At 40.1% G+C, this 20878-nt stretch overlaps 1 protein-coding gene across 2 annotated transcripts in view; it reads right to left on the reverse strand.

Moving 5' to 3' along the window:
- Positions 1 to 16864, reverse strand: part of SLAIN2 (SLAIN motif family member 2) — a 69990-nt gene extending 53126 nt beyond the window's left edge. For both annotated transcript variants that reach the window (XM_006057729.4, XM_025290075.3), the window contains exon 1: positions 16198 to 16864. In XM_006057729.4, the coding sequence (XP_006057791.2) occupies positions 16198 to 16586 (389 nt within the window). In that variant the 5' untranslated portion in view covers positions 16587 to 16864. The remainder of the gene's footprint in view (positions 1 to 16197) is intronic.
- Positions 16865 to 20878: the final 4014 nt, after the last annotated feature.

Raw genomic sequence — 20878 nt, forward strand, 5'->3', positions numbered from 1 at the left:
AGGAATAGAAGAAATCAAAATACATATATTAAGATAAACATATATTCAAATATAAGAATTTAACCTCAACAATACGCTAGCCTAAAACATTAGGTAATTACAGTGCTAATATCTTTATGTTACATGACAGAGCAGTAAGAGTAAGTAATACATTATACTCTGCTTTTAGAACTAAAGTTAACATTAAGGCCAGTCCAGACATTCTCTTCTCTTTTTCTTTTGAAAAGATAGATATAGAAAGACAGGAATGAGTATGTGAGGGTTCCTTATTATTAGAGTGTACTGTATACCGAGATGGTTAGAATGCATAAAATACATTTTAGGGGGATTGGGGGAAAGTATTTAACAATGTCCTGGAGAGAAAACCCAATCTAGTCCTCTACTGTTCAAGCCTGCAGTTGTATATATACATAAAAGTTATATATATTTAACTCTCTGTCATATACAACTCCAAGCATCTCAGGGCCAGAAATATTCGTGTCATCTCTTATGGCCCACTCTTATTCCCAAAGATAACTGCCTGGCACACAGTAGTTTTTCCTAATGTTCAGAATATTACTATTTTATGACTTAGAAATGTGTATGAAGCAAAGTTACTAAATCAGATACTTATTCCTGCAATACAGCACTAAATATTTCTGATTAAGTAGACAATGTAAGTATGCTTTAATGTAATACTTGGGGTGATTTTGCCACCAGGAAACATCTGGCAAAGTATGACATTTCTGCCTGGCCAGGGGTGTTGCTAGACATCATACAATACACACGACAGCCCTCACAACAAAGAAGTATGTGGCCCAAAGTATCAATTCTCTCATATAAGAAATTAAGATCAAAATGCTATTTTTAAGCAATATAAATTAACTTTCTTATAAGCTATGTAGATATAAAATATCTACACTGCTTAAAAATATCATTTTGATATTACTTTTATAGGGCTTCCCTGGTGGTTCAGACAGTAAAGAATCTGCCTGCAATGCAGGAGACCTGGATTTGATCCCTGGGTTGGGAAGATCCTCGGGAGGGGGGCATGGCAACCCACTTCAGTATTCATGCTTGGAGAATCCCCATGGACAGAGGAGTCTGGCAGGCTACAGTCCGTGGGGCTGCAAGGAGTCGAACACGACTGAGCAACTAAGCACACAAATATTTTATAAGAGGAATGAAACAAATCTGATCTTGAATCATTTAGCTTGATATGACTGTTTTTTTTTGCAATCAATTTTAAGTGGTTGGGATGAAATGGAAAGACCATCATCATGGACTCAGTACTTTGATTTGGATTCCAGTTTTGCTATGTGTTTCTGGACCCAAGAGGTGGGTAAAGATCAGACTTGGTTTTCTAGCACACAAAGATACCTACATCTCCTGTTCCCACCCACATACCACTGCCACATTATTCTTTTCAAAACACCATTTTGTTAAGGATATTCCAACACTCAAAAACCTCCTCCTAGATTTCAGAGATCATCCACATTATGGTCTCCAATTCAATGATTCAACTTTCTTCAGTTCAGTTCAGTCTCTCAGTCGTGTCTGACTCTTTGTGATCCCATGGACTACAGCACGCCAGGCTTCCCTGTCCATCACCAATTCCTGGAGCCTACTCAAACTCATGTCCATCGTGTCAGTGATGCCATCCAACCATCTCATCCTCTGATGTCCCCTTCTCCTCCTGCCCTCAATCCTTCCCAGCATCAGGGTCTTTTCCAATGAATCGGTTCTTCGTATCAGGTGGCCAAAGTACTGGAGTTTCAGCTTCAGCATCAGTCCTTCCAATGAATATTCAGGACTGATTTCCTTCAGGATTGACTGGTTGGATCTCCTTGCAGTCCAAGGGACTCTCAAGAGTCTTCTCCAACATCATAGTTCAAAAGCATCAATTCTTCGGCACTCAACTTTCTTTATAGTCCAACTCTCACATCCATACATGACTAATGGAAAAACCATACCTTTGCCTAGACAGAGCTTCGTTGGTAAAGTAATGTCTCTGCTTTTTAATATGTTGTCTAGGTTGGTCACAGCTTTTCTTCCAAGAAGCAAGCATCTTTTAATTTCATAGCTGCAGTCACCACCTGCAGTGATTTTTGGAGCCCCCAAAAATAAAGTCTCTCCCTGTTTCCATTGTTTCCCCATCTATCCGCCATGAAGTGATGAGACTGGATGCCATGATCTCAGTTTTCTGAATGTTGAGTTTTAAGCCAACTTTCTTACTTGTTACCTAACGAACTTTGCTTCATCCTACTCAGATGAGGCACTCATTCTTTTCCCCGCACTTTTTGATTCAGAAAGTAATACCCATTGATCTATCTGTACCCATTGTTGGAAGCTGGTAAAGAATCTGCCTGCAATGCGGGAGACTTGGGATCGATCCCTGGGTTGGGAAGATCCCACTCCAGTATTCTGGCATGGAGAATTCCCTGGACTATATAGATCATGGGGTCACAAAGAGTTGGACAAAACTGAGTGATTTTCACTTTTCACTTCCTCACATTCAAGTCCATATAAATTTTTCTTTTAAGAACTCTCACTGCTGGTTTTACAGAGAATCAAATTTTGTTCTCATCATGTTTCCAAGTTAAACTCCAAGCACTTGAAGGCTTAGTGTAAAGCCACAGTCAGTCATTTAAACAAACGTTTATGTGGTAGCTTCCACTGGCCAGGCATGGAGCTAAACAGGAATCCAAAGATAAATTAAGACAAAACTGAATGATTGTACCCAACACAGTACTTGTTAGCTCTCTCAGTCATAGGCAGTACTACCATCGAAACCTACAGCACCTATTCATCAAGTTCCAAACCTCCAGATTCAGGTTTCTAGGATTCATCTTTTTTGGGAGGATTTTGTTTTTTTCAATCCTCTCCAGATCAGCCCAAGCGAAAAATAACCAATGGTAAACAAGAGTTTCACTATGACAAGTCAATGAAAAACCCATTATCTTCCTCCTAGGGGGGGAAATTAGCAGGTTCACTCAAAAGATAGTCACATCCTAAAACTATTAATTTACTCCTTCTATATCTACTAGTTATTAATAAAGACATACAATATAATCTCTATAATTATAAAATACAGCACTAATTAGGCACTAAATGCATACGCTTAAAACCTCCTCACTAACTTGATAGCATCTATTAAATTCCATTCCTCATGCTTATCAGACTCACAGGTTATTTGTGGACTTAGCCTGGCTTACCCCTTGCTTCTTCTTCATATTTTTCAAACAAAACAACCCTTAACAGCCACACACGGTTGGGTGCTTTCTGACTCTCTCACAGACAGATGAGCAGAAGTTCCTGAATGGAGTAGTGGAGGGTTGTGCGTGGGAGGAATCTCCTTCTAGTAAATTGTTAGAAGTGGGATATGGTTTGATTCATCCTCATGAATTCTAAACCTCTAAATTTTAACTAAACACTATTTCTCTATTTCTAAGTATTTCCATAAACTTCATGGTACTGCATTATCTTGCTTATCTATTATTTTTCACATTTCAAGAAGATATATCACTTTTTATTTTCCTCCCTATAGTTCTTTAATATTGTCAAGAAACTGCAATTTTACTCCAGAATTTGAACCTTTTCCAAGATTAAAGCAAACTGTATATTTTGCATTTTGTGTCTTCCTCTTAAATAATCTAGTTTGTTCCTAAAGGTGTCCACATCCTCCATTAGATTCCCAAATGAAAGATCACAGAGGATGCGATTTTTGAGTAAACAGAACATGCAAAATAAGAACTTGTATTACTGAAAGACTTAAAACCTAAATGTTTTTACAAGTTCACTTGTGTTACTAAACTATCATAACAGGAGTCAACATGCAGAGTGCCTTGGCTAGCACAAGTCATTATTATAATGAATTTGTTGCTGTTTTATTGTTTAATTGCTAAATTGTATTTGACTCTTTTGTGACCTCCATGGACATAGCACACCAGGCTCCTATATCCATGGGATTTTCCAGGCAAGAATACTGGAGTGGGTTGCCATTTCCTTCTCTAGGGGATCTTCCCAACCCAGGGATCGAATCCACATCTCCTGCATTAGCAGGATTATTTACCACTGAGCCATCTGGGAAGACCATTATTAGGAAGAGTACATTATTATTAATATAACTCAATGCATTTACATTAATACATTATTTAATGCTATTTACTATCCAAATTATTTTTTCAATCATGTCAAAATTAAACAAATTTACTGATATATAGATATGCTCCCAATAGAAGGCAAGAAGGCAGGGATCTGGGAGAAAAGGAGTCTTTTTGGGCTACCTGGGCATCAGCACCAGCCAGGTACTTCAGGAAGTCTGGCACAGGGATCTGCATGCAAAGTAGTCCCAAAAATGAGACTGAGGAGAGCAAGCAACATCAGTGACCCAGAAGGCTCACAGAATGTGAACTCCAAGCTTTAGAATTCTTTATCTGGTATCCTTGGAAAATTAAGCTGTTTGGATCCCTCCCCTCAACAAAAACAGACTACAGATCACAGTAATATCTTTTTGATCCACCTCCTAATGAAAATAAAAATAAACGAATGGGAGCTAATTAAACTTGAAAGCTTTTGCACAGCAAAGGAGATCATAAACAAAAAGACAACCCACAGAAAAGGAGAAAATGTTTGCAAATGAAGTAACCAACAAGGGATTAACCTCTAAAGATACAAACAACTTATGTACCTCAATAAAACAAACAAACAAACAAAACCAAACAACTCAATCAAAAAAATGGGTCAGGGGCGGGGGGAAGAGAAGATTAAACAGACATTTCTCCAAAGAAGACATACAGATGGCCAAAAAGCACACAAAAAGATGCTCAATATCACTAATTATTAGAGGTATGCGAATCAAAACTACTATGAGGTATAACCTCACACCAGTCAGAATGGTCATCATCAAAAGATCTACCAACAATAAATGCTGGAGAGGGTGTGGAGAAAAGGGAACGTTCCTACACTGTGGGTGGGAATGTAAATTGGTACATTATGGAAAACAGTATGGAGGTTCCTTAAAAAAACTGCATATAGAACTGCCACATGATTCAGCAATCCCACTATGGGTATACTATGGGCATATATTCAGAGAAACCATAATTTGAAAAGACACATGCACCCCAATGTTCACCGCAGCACAATTCACAACAGCCGAGACATGGAAGTGACCTAAATATCCATCCCGTTGTATTATGATCCCTACTCTATGTGACCACAGACTAATGAAACTGACTTCAATTAGTAGGATTTATCACTAGGATTTTTTAATTATAAAAGCAACTTGTGTTCATAACAGAAAACTGAGAAATCATAAAATATACAAAGAAGTATAAAACAAAGTATATCTTTTATCCTACCAAAGAGACAATTTTGAAACTGATTTTTGATATGACACTGTATCTTGACAGTATTTTAATTAATTCATGGGAGAGTACAGTTTTAATATTGCCATTACGCAGACTACATGTGAAATTCCTTACTGTTAATTGGCATTGGGGTCATGCAAGTCATGCAAAAATTTGGTCTCATTATTTCCAGCTTCACCTAGTTTCAATTTATCATTGACAATCAGATTGATTCAATTTAATGTAACTGAACTCACAAGATTCTGAGAGCCTGTTTCGGATACACAAAGATGAATATGATACTGTTCCCTCTGCTTAAAATGCTCACAATCTAGACAAGACAGACCAAAGAGGAGGTTGTGATGTTACACATGCTCTAAAAAGAAACATAAACAGTAGTAGGTAACATTGAAGAGGAAGTAAACCAAGTGGGAAATTTAGATTTCAGAGAGAAAAAGAAGATACTCTATACAGAACAAACATTAAAAGGTAATAGGCCTGAACGTTCATGAAATTTCCTAACAGCAAGTAAATCTAGGAAAAAGGTGAAATGGACTTACACTGCTGAGAGCTTCAAATATCTTCCTAACCCATTTTTATTCACTAGGCATAATAATGACTTTAGACAGTTTTCAAAACTCAAACCTACCCTCAACAGGAAAAGAATTTGCCATTACTAAGGATATTCAAAGAAATGTGCCACAGATTTATAAAAACTCCATGATGCTTAAAGATCTCTCCCACATTTAAGCTTAGCACTTTGTCTTGAAGGTATCTTATGTTCCCAAAAGACTACAATATTTTAATCACAGAAATAGAATTTAAAAGTACACTTAGAAGTAATCAAATTCAACTTTTACCTCTAACATCCCTTGCCACAGGACAATTAACTTTTACTGCTAAAAGTTACTCACAACACTTTTTAAAGGCAGTTCATACTGTCTAGGAACAGCTCTACTAGAACATTTTCCTTCTATTAATTAAATATTTGCTTACCTCTAATATATACCTTGGCCACCCAGTGTGAAGAGTCAACTCATTGAAAAAGACCCTGATGCTGGGAAAGACTGAAGGCAGGAGGAAAAGGGGATGACAGGAGATGAGAGAGTCGTATGGCATCACCGACTCAATAGACATGAGTTTGAGCAAACTCTGGGAGATGGTGAAGGACAGGGAAGCCTGGAGTACCACAATCCATGGGTTCGCAAAGAGTCGGACACAACTGAGCAACAACAATGTATACCTACTGTCCTAGTAATGATCTCCAGAGTTATACAGAATAAACCTTAAAAAAATCAATCTATCTACAGGTTAAACAAATCAAGATAAAATGTTATTTACCAGGCATGGTCTTAAGGCTTGGTAAAAATTTCAATGAACTATATTAGCTGTGTGACATCAAGTTTAATTTCCTTACTTGTAAGATGACAAGATAACATGACACCTTCTTATCAATACGATCAAGATAAACTTTGAAGACACAACAATAAATGAAATAAACCAGACACTAAAAGATAAATTCTACATGATTCCACTTCCATGTGGTACCTAGAGTAGTCAAACTCATAGACAGACTGTAGAATGGTGGTGGTGGTGAGGGGCTGGAGGCAGGGTGAATAGGGGAATGGGGAGTTACTGTTTATACAGAATTTCAATTTGTAAAGATAAAGTTCTAGAGAAGGATAGTAGAGATGACCTCACAACAACATAAATGTTTAATATGCCACTGAACTATACACTTAGAAGTGACTGAAATGGTCAAGTTTTTGTTTTGTATATTTTACCCTAATTGAAAAAAAAAATGGGGATAACAATAAATACAATTACAATTCAAAACAGATTAAATGATTTAACATGCATAAAATGCCTTGGTATAAAGAACATGCTTGAACAATAATGACTGTATTTTACCAATCACGTGGCCCTTCTTGGTCAAATTCAATTTTTTAAGAAAGCAAGAAAACGCATTACTATGTCTCTAACTGTTCTAACATTGGGCTGCTCACACATACAGGCTCTAAGAATTTGTTCCATTGAAGAAAAAAGAAAATATAAAGTCATGTTAGAATCACCGGGAAACCAGAGTTAAGAAGGGAATAAAATGGTCATCTGATGTATAACTTCTGATTCAATTAAAACACACACAAACCATGTTACTTTAAAATAACATCTCCTTGGTACAGAAGAATCCAGAAGATAAAACTTTAAGATTTTAATCAGTGAGCCATTGCCAAATCATAAGTAGTGGCAAGTATACAAATTAAATTGCTTTATAAACCTGGGCTCATCATATTAAATTACAAATTCTACTGACAGTTTCCTACAAAAAGCATACATAAAATGGTCAGGTAATAAAGTCCATTCTCAAAAGTGAAGGGCTATGAGAAAAAAAATACAGTAAGTAAAAACTACATACCTATCGATCGCTGAGCTGGCGAAAGTTTATCAATAAAATTTATTGACGAGCAGTCTGAGTGAAAGTGCCTTCATAAACTTAAAACTGATTTAAAGTAAAGCAAATTTAACAGGATATGAGGAACAATTTAGATTTCCAATCTCAAAAACTTTTAAGGGGACCTCGCTGGTGGCACAGTGGATAAGAATCCACTTGCCAATGCACAGGACACGGGTTCAATCCCTGGTCCAGGAAGATTCCACCTGCCAAGGAACAACTAAGAAATGAAAGCAGAGAGACACTAAAACTAAATTTAATTAAAAATGTTAACTAATTATAAAACTAATGATGATATTACAGGGGCTGACTATAGGCCAATAGGCCAAAGAAAAATATGAATCATGTTATTTACCTAATACAAATTCCATACAAAGAAAAGATGTAATAGTGATGATCTAAAAACATTCAGAGCACATTTGATGATATTAAAGACAGGAAACTGGTATTGTAGTTAGGTTTAAAAAGAGTCCATATCTTCTACTATAATATTTAGTAATTAAATGATATGACGCCTCTGCTTTTCAATATGCCAAGGAGATCCAACCAGTCCATTCTAAAGGAGATCAGCCCTGGGTGTTCTTTGGAAGGAATGATGCTAAAGCTGAAACTCCAGTCCTTTGGCCACCTCATGCTAAGAGTTGACTCATTGGAAAAGACTCTGATGCTGGGAGGGATCAGGGGCAGGAGAAGGGGACGACAGAGGATGAGATGGCTGGATGCCATCACTGACTTGATGGACGTGAGTCTGAGTGAACTCCGGGAGTTGGTGATGGGCAAGGAGGCCTGGCATGCTGCAGTTCATGGGGTCACAAAGAGTCGGACACAACTGAGCGATTGAACTGAACTGAACTGAAAGGTTTGTTTCATTGTTCATTCTACTTTTGTACATGTTTAAATTTTTCAAGTTCACTGCAAAGACAGGCCAGAGTTGAATTAAAATAAAATGGTGCTGATGATGACAAAGCTAACACTTATATTTTTAATTTGTACCAAGAACTTGTAAATGCTTTACAGATATTTAATTCTATATGGCTGGTATAATAATTAACTCTACAAACAATGAACAGTCTCAAGCACAGAGAGTAAGTGGTTGACAAGGTCATGCAGTTGACAAGGGTGGGACTACAGTCTGACTCCTGGGGCTCTAAAGGCCACTTCGGCACAAGAATAATGAGTACCAAATGAGGTCATGAGATAAATAAAAAATGTACCTAGGGCTCAGGTTGTTAAAAGATAAATGATCAAATGAATTAGGTGGAATATAGAGCTAAAGGTGAATAACAGTACAAATCTATTAAGAATAACAAGAATTAGGTAAAGGCTTCCCAGGGGCACAGTGGTAAAGAATCAGCCTGCCAAGCAGGAAACACAAGAGCTGTGGGTTTGATCCCTGGGTCAGGAAGATCCCCTGGAGGAGGAAATGGAAAACCACTCCAGTATTCTTGCCTAGAAAATTTCATGGACAGAGGAGCCTGGCAGACTACAGTCCATGGGGACGCAAAGAGTTGGACATGACTAAGCATGCACACACACAACGGTTGAAAATGTTTAAATATAGTCAGAGTATCTGTGTTCCAATCCTAGTTTGTCCATATATTTGAGTGACTATAAGCAAGTTATTTAATCTAAGCTTTAATTGCCTCACCTTTAAAATGGGGATTAATAATAGAATGACCATACTGGGTTATTAAAAAGATGAATTACAGCATACAAAGTGCTTAGTATAGTATCCATCATGTGTTAATGCAATAAATAATTGTTAGCAATTATTAAAAATAAAAGAACAATGAAAATCACAATGATGGATGTCTTCTTTCACTGCTTGTACCCAACATGATACTGGGTGTTCTAGTTTCAGGGCATTTAGGCAGGAAGATGAAATAAAAGGCATCCAGCCTGGGAAAAAAGAAGTAAAATTATCTCTATCAGCAGATGACATAATTTTATATATAAAAAATCCTATGGAGTCACACCAAAAAACAAACTATCACAGCTAATAAACAAGCTTGGTAAGATTGCAAGAGACAATGACATCAATACACAGAAATCAACTGTATTTCTATACAGCAGTAATGAAGAGTCCAAAAATGAAATTAAGAAAAACAATTCCATTTACAGTGACATCAAAAAAGAATAAAATAACTAAAATAAAATTAACAAAAGGAATATAACTCTTCAACACTGAAAATTTTTAAAGTTGAAAAAAATTAAAAATCAATATTGTTAAGATCTCAATAGTTAAAATCCCAAATTTACCTACAGATTTAACATAATCCCTATCAAAATTCCAGGGTGTTTTTTTTTTTTTTTGAGATTTACAAGTTGATCCTAAAATTCATATGGAAATACAACAGTCTCTGAAGAGCCAAAACAATCTTGAAATAAACAAAATCAGAGGACTCACACTTTCCAATTTCAAATCTATAGTAATTATGGCTGTGTAGTACTGGAATAGATAGTCACAGATAGATTAACAGAATAGAATGGAGAGTCCAGAAATAAGCCCATACATTTATAAGCAACTGAATTTTGACAAAGATGTGGTGACAATTTAATGGGAACAGAAAAGTCTTCTCAACAAATGGTACAGAGACAACTGGATGTCCACATGCAAAATGAATTGTCGGACCCCTACCTCACATCATATAAAAACTCAGAATGAAGGCTCCCCTAGTGGTCCAGTGGTTAAGAATTCACCTTGCAATGTAGGGGACATTGGTTCAATCCCTGGTCCACAAAGATCCCACATGCTGTTGGGCAACTAAGTTGAATAGCAACTACTGAGCCCAAGTGTTGCAACTACTGAAGCCTACACACCATAGAGCTCGTGGTCTGCAACAAGAGAGATCACCTCAATGAGAAGCCCACACACCACAACTCGAGAAAGCCCACACGCAGCAATGAAGACCCAGCACAGCCAAAAATAATTTAAAAATTTAAAAACTCAGAATGAATCGGAATAAGTATTGGTAAGAATGTGGAAAAACTGGAACCTTTGTGTAATGCTGGTTGGAATGCAGAATGGCTTAGCTGCTGTAGAAAACAATACAGTGGCTCCTCAAAAAATTAAACATAGATTTACCATTTGATCAAAAAACTCCACTTCTGGTTATGAATCCACAAGAAGTGAAAGCAAGGACTTGAACAGATTATTTGTAGGCCCACATTCATAGCAGCATTTTTCACAACAGCCAAGAAATGGAAGCAATGCAAGCATCCACCAAAAGATGAATGGATAAAGAAGGTGTGTTATATACATAGAATGGACTATTATTCAGCCTTAGAAACAGAAGGAAGCCCTATCATATGCTACAACATGGATGAACCTTAAGAAAATTATGCTAAGTGAAATAAGCTTGTCACAAAGGGACAAATTCTTCGTGATTCCACTTATAGGCATCTAATGTAGCTAAACTCACAGAAATAAGGTACATAGAACAGTACCTGCCAGGAGTTGGGAGTACTGGGGGTAAGGAGTTGCTGTTCTGTGAGTGTAAAGTTTCAGTCATGCAGGATGGGAGGGTTCTGGGGATCTGCTGCACAGAAGCAATGTGTATGCATATGACAGTACTGAACTACAAACTTGGAATTGTTGGGAGGCTAAATTGAGGGAAACTGAAGTCCAAATTGAGTCAAGGTGATAGTAAGCTGAAAGGCAGCTTGAAACAAGGTTAGCTCTACTCTTCTAAATAATGGAAAATAACTGAAATTGTATCACCAAATTACTGCTGTTGATCCAAAATATTATGGAAGGGTCAAAAGCCTGAATAAGAGGAAATACTAGAATTTCTAAAGTGAAAAGGAAGCAATGTCTAGAAATTCCAGACAGACTGATTCCTTGCAAAATTCAAAATTATGTTAAACAAAATGTAAAGTTAGAAAAGGTAAAAGCCAGAAGATTCACCATAAACAAGTGAAACCAAATTAACTGCAATTTCTATTTTGATAAGTTTACTTAACTGTAGGTAAGAACTCTGTAGGCACCATATAGCTTAATTACAGCAAGACATTTGGCAAAATCTTTCATAATATCCATACAGGCAAAACGGCATATAGGCGTGATAAGAAGAAGTAGTACTAACAGTTAATGAATACCCACAATGTATGTTGACTAATGATGTTAATCTGGAGGAAGTCTAGTTGAGCTGCATACTTCAGAGCCCTTTATTCTATAATTTTAATATTTTCATCAACAACCTGAATGAAGACCCATTAAGTATTCCTATGAAGTATCAGTGAGTGAGTGAGTGAAGCTGCTCAGTCCTGTCCGACTCTTTGAGACCCCATGGACTGTAGCATACCAGGCTCCTCTGTCCATGGGATTTTCCAGGCAAGGGTACTGGAGTGGGTTGCCATTTCCTTCTCCAGGGAATCCTCCCCATCCAGGGATGGAACCCGGATCTCCCACATTGCAGGCAGACACTTTACCGTCTGAACCACCAGGGAAGCCATGAAAATGACCAAAAAAAATTGCAAGAAATAGGTAATATTAAATGCCTAAATCAAGACTAACAAAATACAAAAACTTAATATCTAAGCTAAAAAAAATCATTACAGAAAACCAGGGTTAGGAAGACTTGGTTTAACAACCTATGTATAAAAATACAGAGTGTAACTGAAACTACTGGCTCATATTAAGCATAAGTAACAGAAGTCAAAACTGTTAATGAAATACTTGGTTCCAAATAACAGCATTTAGCTCATGCAAAATATATCCACCACACGCTGGTCAAATATCATCTAAAATTCCAAGTTCAGTTCTGGATAACACATTTAATGACAAGGAACAACTACAATTTATTAAAAGTGACCATGGCTGAAAGATCAGAGAATTACATTAAGTTATGAATGATTAAAGGGCTTCCTAGGTGGCTCAGTAGTAAAGAATCCACCTGCCAGGCAGGAGAAGCAGCTTTGCTCCCTGGGTCAGAAAGATCCCCTGCAGAAGGAAATGGCAACCAACTCCAGTATTTTTGCCTAGAGAATCCCATGGACAGAGAAGACTGGTGGGCTATAGTCCATGGGATTGCAAAAGAGTCGGACATGACTTAGGAGCTAAATAACAAGAAGGAAACAAACTGGGGTTGTTTTACTCTGGAGATTAGAGTGCTCAGTGTGTGGTAGGGAGGAGTCAGTAGGGTTATGATGGTAGTATTCAAATACTGTAAGGGGCTATTCAGGTGGAAAAGGAATTATACTTGGAGAAAGCAAAATAAAGTGGGAACAACATAAGCTATGATGTCATAAAGACCTGGATTCAAATCCTGACTCCATCATCTACTGTCTGCTATTTGATGCTTAGAGAGTGATTAAGTTGCCTTACCTGGAAAATGATACCTACCTCATAAATGGATAAAAACTTAAATGCAATTAACTGTAAAATTGTTCATACGTTGCCTGGCATCGCGTGACACACTGGGATACACAATAATGTAAGTTTCCTTCTCTAGATTTTTCTGAGTTGTTCTATAAGAGCATTTTTCAAACTAATAATTACCATTAACGGGTCACCAAATCAGCTTAGTGAATTGTAACCAGCATTTTTACCCTAAAGAAAGAGAAAATCTTAGCACTTTAACATATATACTAAGTAGAGTTTTGTGAAACTGTTTCAATTATCCACATACATGTGTGTACTAAACTATGGTATAAAATGTACTTATCATGAAGATGGGTCTAAAAAAAAAAGTGAAAGTCACTGCTAAAAGTACAGTGTTTGTGTGTGTGACTCAGTCATGCCCAACTCTTTGCAACCCCATGGACTGCAGCCCACCAGGCTCCTCTGTCCATGGGATTCTCCAGTCAAGAATACCTGTGTGTGGCAAAACTAATACAATTATGTAAAGTTTAAAAATAAAATAAAATTAAAAAAAAAAAAAAAAAAAAGAATACCTGAGTGGTTTGCCAGTTCCGTCTCCACTAAGTACAATACTGGTTACTAAGTGTGTTCTACAGAAACTAATTCCTTGGGAGCTCAAATGAGTTTAGGAGACAAACCACACCACTTAGAGTTTTACTATATTCAACACATACTAGCATATCATCATACTAGCATATCAAAAAAGTTCAGCATAAAAGAAAATTTTTTCGTTGTTGTTGAACCTTTTCCCCAGATATATCTGATCTCAGACCAACAATTATTTTTTCACACAATATCTACTAACACCTTCAGGAGTGGCATTTTGTGGTATACATTTGGGAAAAAAACATTTCCCTAAATGAAAAAGAAAGAAATGTGTATGTTACAGAAAGTAGATTTTTAGTTTGCTAAGAAAAACTGATTTAAAAATCTTCCTCTTACTGCTACTAACACCCACCACCCTTTGTAACTTAATACTTCATACACATACTCCAAAAACACTTTAAACATGATTTTCCATCTTTTAATTCACACAAATCTTTTCAGAAAAAGAGTAGGACATCTATAATATAAAGACATGTAACCAGGAACCAACTGGCCGAAAGAAACTTCTGGCATAGTATTTTAAAAGACTCGCTTTACTTAACCAAAGCTGCAAAAGACTTAATCAGCCTCTCCAAGTGGAGTTATTGTGTTCTAAGAATATATCATCTAAAATGGGGGATGAGTGCAGCTAATCCTCGTTATTATTAAGAGCATCATTATCATCATCAGTTGGAAGAGGCATGTGATGGTATTTAGATGATTCTCACTTCTTTTAAAGTGTATACATACCTAGGATTCCTTTGTGAGGACATGACTTCACACTAATATGAAAACTGTCACTACCACAGTCAGTTCTAATTATATTTGGTATCACCTGGCAGTAAAATAAAGGCTTGACATCATATATTCAAGAGTATCTCTGTATTTCAAATCTTTCTAATCGAGAGTTACAAATATCTCTGACTCTGCTCTAGCAGTTGTCAGAGCATAAAATGCCCCTCAGTCCTCAGGCTCCACCTCTCCTCAAAGTTTTCCCAACTACCTTAGACTATTATTTTCTTCCCAATTTCTCAGCACTCTCAGTACTTTCGGTGCCTATCAATCTTTTAAGCAATTCACTATGTATTTCCCAACCTGTTTCTTATTTTGTTGTTCAGTCGCCAAGTCGGGTCTGACTCTTCGCAACCCTATCCCAACAAGACTGAATGAACAGGGATCAAATTTAAGAATCTCCCACAAGATCCTGGAAGCACTCACTAAATATTTCTTGATATTAACAACTTGGCTTAACAGTAATAGCAGCTAGTGTCTCAGAGAGCTTATATACCAGACCCTTGCTAAAAGGATACACGGATTATCTCACATGATCTTCACAATGCTATAGAATAAAGAACTATTATTTTCTTCATCAAATAAGAGGGAGAAAGTGAGGCTCAGAGTAACTTGCCCAAGGTCGTACAGCTGTGAGTAGCCGAGCCAGGGCCTGAATCCAGGCAAAGCTCTCAACTATATCAGGACATTCAGTAAAGCTGCAGCCCTGCAAAACCCGAGTCTATGAAGGATTTCAATTTCACTGTTAGAAGTTTCAATTTCAACAAAGAACAGAGAGATACTTTAGCTAAAAGATGAAAACTTAAAAAAAAAAAGACAAATTAAGAATTTCCCATAGATATTTTTATGCAATTGCCATAAAACACGAAGCAAACTGCCTCTCATGTCCTCTCTATATATGGAAGTGATATTATGCCGTGGGTCACAATTTTATCAAGTAGCTTGTGACAATGCAGTTCGGTTCACATTTTTAAACAGGGCTCTTTTTCTCTGCCTCTAGCATGACATGGAAATGAAAGATGGAAAACTGTCACTTCACAGCTTAGGAAAACGCCAAACCTAATTTTTGTTTAAAAAATGAGAGTCAGGGCTCTTGTTCCACCGTTGACTCTTACACAAAGCGGCACCATCCTCTGCCCTCTTCACACAAAGCAAGCTTCACCCCACTACCCAAGGGGGAGTGCTGATTCACACGGTCTCCCCATCGCCGCCAGAAATGTACCCAACTCCCACTGGTCCAAAACGCTGACCACTGCGCGGACTTCGATTACCCTGGTCTGCTCCCCGCCACCGGTGACACCTCATCAAGCAGAACCCCTCCCCGACACCCAAAATACCCAGGCCAGTATCCGAAAGCCAGGATTTCACACAAAGCAAGATCCCTTCCTAAAGAGCAGTTTCCCACCTCCGACTCCTCCCACGGCGAGCAGCCCTTCCTAGGCTGTGCCAGTCCCCAGACCCCAACGGGGCCCAAAGCCCAGAGGGTCCCCCAACCCAGAGGAGAACTAGCTACAAACCCTGTTCCTCTCGCAAGCCTCGAACCCCCAACTCTCGCTGACCTTACCGCTGCCAAAGCAAGAAAACCACGAGTCAGAGAGCGGACCCCGCTACACAAAGCGAGGTGTCTTACCGGGGGACCCCTGTCCCCGCCCAGCCCCGGCCCGGAGCCCCGCGCTCACCAGCTCTCCTCCTCCTCCTCCCAGCCTGACAGGCGCTCCAGTTCGTCGGGCCGCAGCGGCTCCACCTCGTCCAGCAAGCCGCCCTCGCCCGCCGCCAGCAAGGAGGTGGCGTCCCGCAGCTCCTCACTACTCGTCCGCCTCGGGCCCGACCCGGCCCCGCTGCCCGATTTGGCGCTGAGGCCCAAAGGGAAGCCCCGAGGAGACGCCGTGCCGGAGGAGGGAGTGGACGCTCCGGCCCGAACCGGGCTGCCGGGCCCGAAGGAGCCGGCGCCCTGCACGGCCCCGGAGCGGCTCCTCAGCTGCTCGTTCTGCTTCTCCAGCATCTTCACCAGCTCCTGCAGCTTCCGCACCTCCTGGTCCGCGTTCACGTCGGAGTTAACGTCCTCCATCCCGGCCCCGCTGCCTCTGCCGCCGGCCACCCGTTCGGACTCACAGCGACAGGCAAAGAGCCGGAGGAAAGAGGCGCCGCCGCCGCCGCTCACTCTAGCCGAGGCGCCGGCATATAGCAGGGCCAGGCCCCACCGCCTGTGTCCCTCCTGCTCCGGTTCCCAAGCGTCGCCGGACCCAGCCGAGCCGCCTCATCTGCGCCGGCTCCAGGATTGGGGGAGGCGGCGCCAATATCCGGCCTCGGCAGCCATCTTCCCTCCGTCCCTCCACCCCCCTCAGCCCGGCCCAGTGGGTGACCTCAGAGCGTCGTGGGTGGACCGGCCGCCGACCAGCGCTAGGAACCCAGCTCAGATCTTGCGGAGGGGCGTGGCCATGGGCGAGGCTGGTGGGGCGGGGCCGCGTGGGGGGCGGGTCTTAAGCCGGAAGGGGCGTGTTCGGAGCGTTGGCGGAGGCGGGTCACTGCTCTGCTGGATGAGAAGAGCGATTCCGGGCGCAGGCGGGGCACGAGGGGAGTGTGGACCAGGCGGCGGGTGGGACTAAGATTGCAAGTCGAGACTCTTAGCCCCACCAATTGGCGTTGGTTGAACACCCGCCTGTGGGTCCAGCGTCCGATCCTGTTCTCCTTCTAAGCGGGTTCTCTGGTGGGCGCTGAGCCTGGCCCCATGGAAAGAGTTTACTTCGTGTGTTCAGCAAATATTTAGTCGATGCCTTCTTGAAATAGGGAATTGTCGGGTCTGGCAGGAGCCGCAGACCATCTATGACCCGTTTCTTCTTCTGAAAATGAGAAAGCCAAATCTCAAATGGTTAAGAGATGTCTAGAAAAGAATAACCATAAATTGTTGAGTGATTACTACGGAGAGACACTATGCATTAGATAAAGGCATTATCTAGAACAATTTTCCCGACTTCATTGCTGTTTTCAGCACACTCATGGAAGCAGGGATAGAAAACTGCTCCTTTCTCAACTTTGTCTGTTAGTCGATCCATAATCTCTTCTTTGTATTGTTTTCTTCTGAAAAACTTTTCCATATTGTGTCTTGCCTTTAAAAGGTTGTGTATTGAAAGTACTTAATAAACATGTTGACGAATACTGATAAACGCAGAGAGAAGTATGACTAAAAATTTGTCTTCAGTGGCACCCGTTTGTAATTTGTCCCAAGTGGCGCAGTGGTAAAGAATCTGCTTGCCTCGGAGAAGGCAATGGCACCGTACTCCAGTACTTTTGCCTGGAAAATCCCGTGGACGGAGGAGCCTGGTGGGCTGCAGTCCATGGGGTCGCTGAGGGTCGGACACGACTGAGCGACTTCACTTTCACGCATTGGAGAAGGAAATGGCAACCCACTCCAGTGTTCTTGCCTGGAGAATCCCAGGGACGGGGAGCCTGGTGGGCTGCCATCTCTGGGGTCGCACAGAGTCGGACATGACTGAAGCGACTTAGCAGCAGCAGCAGCAGCCAATACAGGAGACAGAAGCGGCCTGGGTTCGATCCCTGGAGATCCCCTGGAGAAGGAAATGACAACCCACTCCGGTATTCTTGCTCGGGAATCCCGTGGACAGAGGAGCCTGGTGGGCTACAGTCTGTGGGGTCACAAAGAGTCGGAAATGAATTAAGATACACACACATACTCTGTTTTGATCACATTCAGTGCTCTTGAGACCTCAGTTGTGAACTACTGGTTTGTGTTTGCAGCTTTCCTCTAATTGCTTCCTCCACCCTTTGCTAATAATGACCCAGTCCTGCTACACCTGGGTGTGGACTCATGCCCTGTCATACTTGCTTCCACCCTTTAGTCCTCCTGCGCTGTATTTTCCTTATGCTGAATATTCTACCTGCCAAGTCTGATTCTTTTCTTAAAACTCCTGCTCACCCATTTAGGAAACTTTTTCCTGACAATTCCAAGAAGATCTAGTTGTTCTGTTTACTGTAGCATTGCTGTTGTTCAGTTGCTAAGTCATGTCTGACTCTCTGACCCCATGGACTGCAGCATGGCAGGCCTCACTGTCTTCAGTATCTCTTAAAGCTTGCTCAAACTCGTGTAAATTGATCAGCATTACCTGATCAATAATTTTCAACAGGTATCTGCGCTTTTGAAAAATTTGCTTCTTTTTCTAAGTCACTTTCAACTCTTTTTGTCTTTGTACCTGATGAAAAGGGACCATTCATTTTAGTTTTCCAGGTCTAGTAAAGTGCCTGACACAGTGGACATTCAATATTTGGCTTGTTGAAAGTTATGTGGGATGTAAATTCTGACAGGTCAAGGACCAGATAGATGTTTATTCATAGCAAAAAAAAAAAAAAAAAAAAAAGCATTGAGTATTTTCAACGTTTGCTAACTATAAACAAGTAGAATATTTTCCTAGCTATGCACACCTAGTCAAAGAACGTCTTTGCATCACAGTAACTGTGAAGCAGTATATATTACCTGTATAATGCACATCTAAATATCATTGTTGTCCCTGGCACATCTGAATTAGTCACCAGAAGGTTAAACATCATGGTTGCTTTACATAGAGCACTTTCACTTGCATTTAATGGTTTGTAAAATAAATCTCAACCAGCCAGGTTCTGTAACAAGAGCATTCTAAATATATTCCTTGCAAAGAATAGTTCATATAACACTATGAAGTTCATGGGGCAAGGAGAAGTTGGTGTAATGTGAAGGAATGAATGGGTCATCAGAAGACTGGATGGCAGATTCTAGCTATACCATAAATATGGTACATGTGTGCTAAGTTGCTTCAATCACTCCAACTCTTTGCGACCCTGTGGACCATAGCCCACCAGGCTCCTCTGTCCCTGGGGTTCTCCAGGCAAGAATACTGGAGTGGGTTGCCATTTTCTTCTCCAGGGAATCTTCCCGATTCAGGGATCAAACCCACATCTCTCATTGGCAGGTGGGCTCTTTACCAATAGCACCACCTACCTGACCTTAATCTCTGGCCTTATATTCAAAATATGTTTGAATACTTCCTTGCACCACCACTAGAACAGCTCTAGTTCAAGCTGCTATCTTTTCTTGTGGTTCTCTCTTAATGGGTTGTTCCACGTTGTTGCTTACAGTCTGTGATGCACATAATAACCAGATGATCCTTTGGTTAAGTCAGACCAGGTCACTTCTTTGCTGGGGATCCTCTACTTGATTCTTAATATACTTAGAAATCTCAGGTCCTTTCCTTGTCCTGTAAGATTGGATACTTGGCAACTTCTTCAGGTATCTCGTTGAGTACCCTATTCTTCCCTTCTATCACTCTAGTCCGACCACACTGGCCTTTCTGATGTTTTCAAACATGCCATGCAGATCTCTACTTTAGGGACTTTGCACTTGCTATTCCCTCTATCCAGGGTCAATTCTTCTTCCACACTGTCACATTACTAATCTCCCTTCATTCAGGTCTCAGCTCAAATATAACCACCTAAGTTCACTATCTTCATTACTATGACCCTCACAAAATAGCATCCTTACCATCCCCTACCCTCTTAGCCTTTTAATTTTTCCTCTGATACATCATCTATTTCTTCCTCTAGTTTATTGCCTGTTTCTCCCCAGCAGAATGTGAACTGTGTGAAAACACGATTCACTGATGCCTGGTGCCAAGAACAGTGCCTACTATATGGTAGATGTTAATAAATGTTCAATGAATGGATGAACTTAGGTCAAGTGGATTTCAGATAAATGTATTTTTTATGTCTCAGATCGTTAAGCTGGAGAGTCCTAATAACACTGAATGGTTGATTTTCTTAATTATATTTCCTCTTCCAAAAGAGCAGCATGTCATACACATGTGTCATCTTCAACACGTCCTGAACGCCAACAGCCCTTACAAATTGCTGAGGAGAGAAAATCTTAGGTTTTCACTGAGAAGTATGAGGACAAGAATATTACATTCCATCCTAAAACTATCTTTCTCGTTCAGGTTAACTGCAATACTGTCTTCTCTGGTGATTCTGAATTGTCAGAGCATATTTTTAAAGTCCCTCTAAAAGTGACCTCATGTACGTATGAAGTGTAAAGCTGGGAGGTGTCTGTAGTATGCATCACAGTTAGCCCAACTAGCTCTTCAGGTGTTGTCTTTTATGATAAGCTTGCTTTGTTCCTGAATGAAGGAGTTGCTTCTTTTCTAAGCAGGTGTGGCCCCTTCCATAACTTGTTTCTACTTGCATGTTAGTTCTTGGCGAAAAGCTCCTAACAAAGTAGAAAATATTACAAACCACCAAAAGTATTTAAGGAAAAACTATTACTCAATGGTTTAAAGATATTCAGCAGTCCTAAAATCCTAAACCAATATGTGTATG

The sequence above is a fragment of the Bubalus bubalis genome, chromosome 7 (genome assembly GCF_019923935.1).
Source record: "Bubalus bubalis isolate 160015118507 breed Murrah chromosome 7, NDDB_SH_1, whole genome shotgun sequence".
Classification (NCBI taxonomy): Eukaryota; Metazoa; Chordata; class Mammalia; order Artiodactyla; family Bovidae; genus Bubalus; species Bubalus bubalis.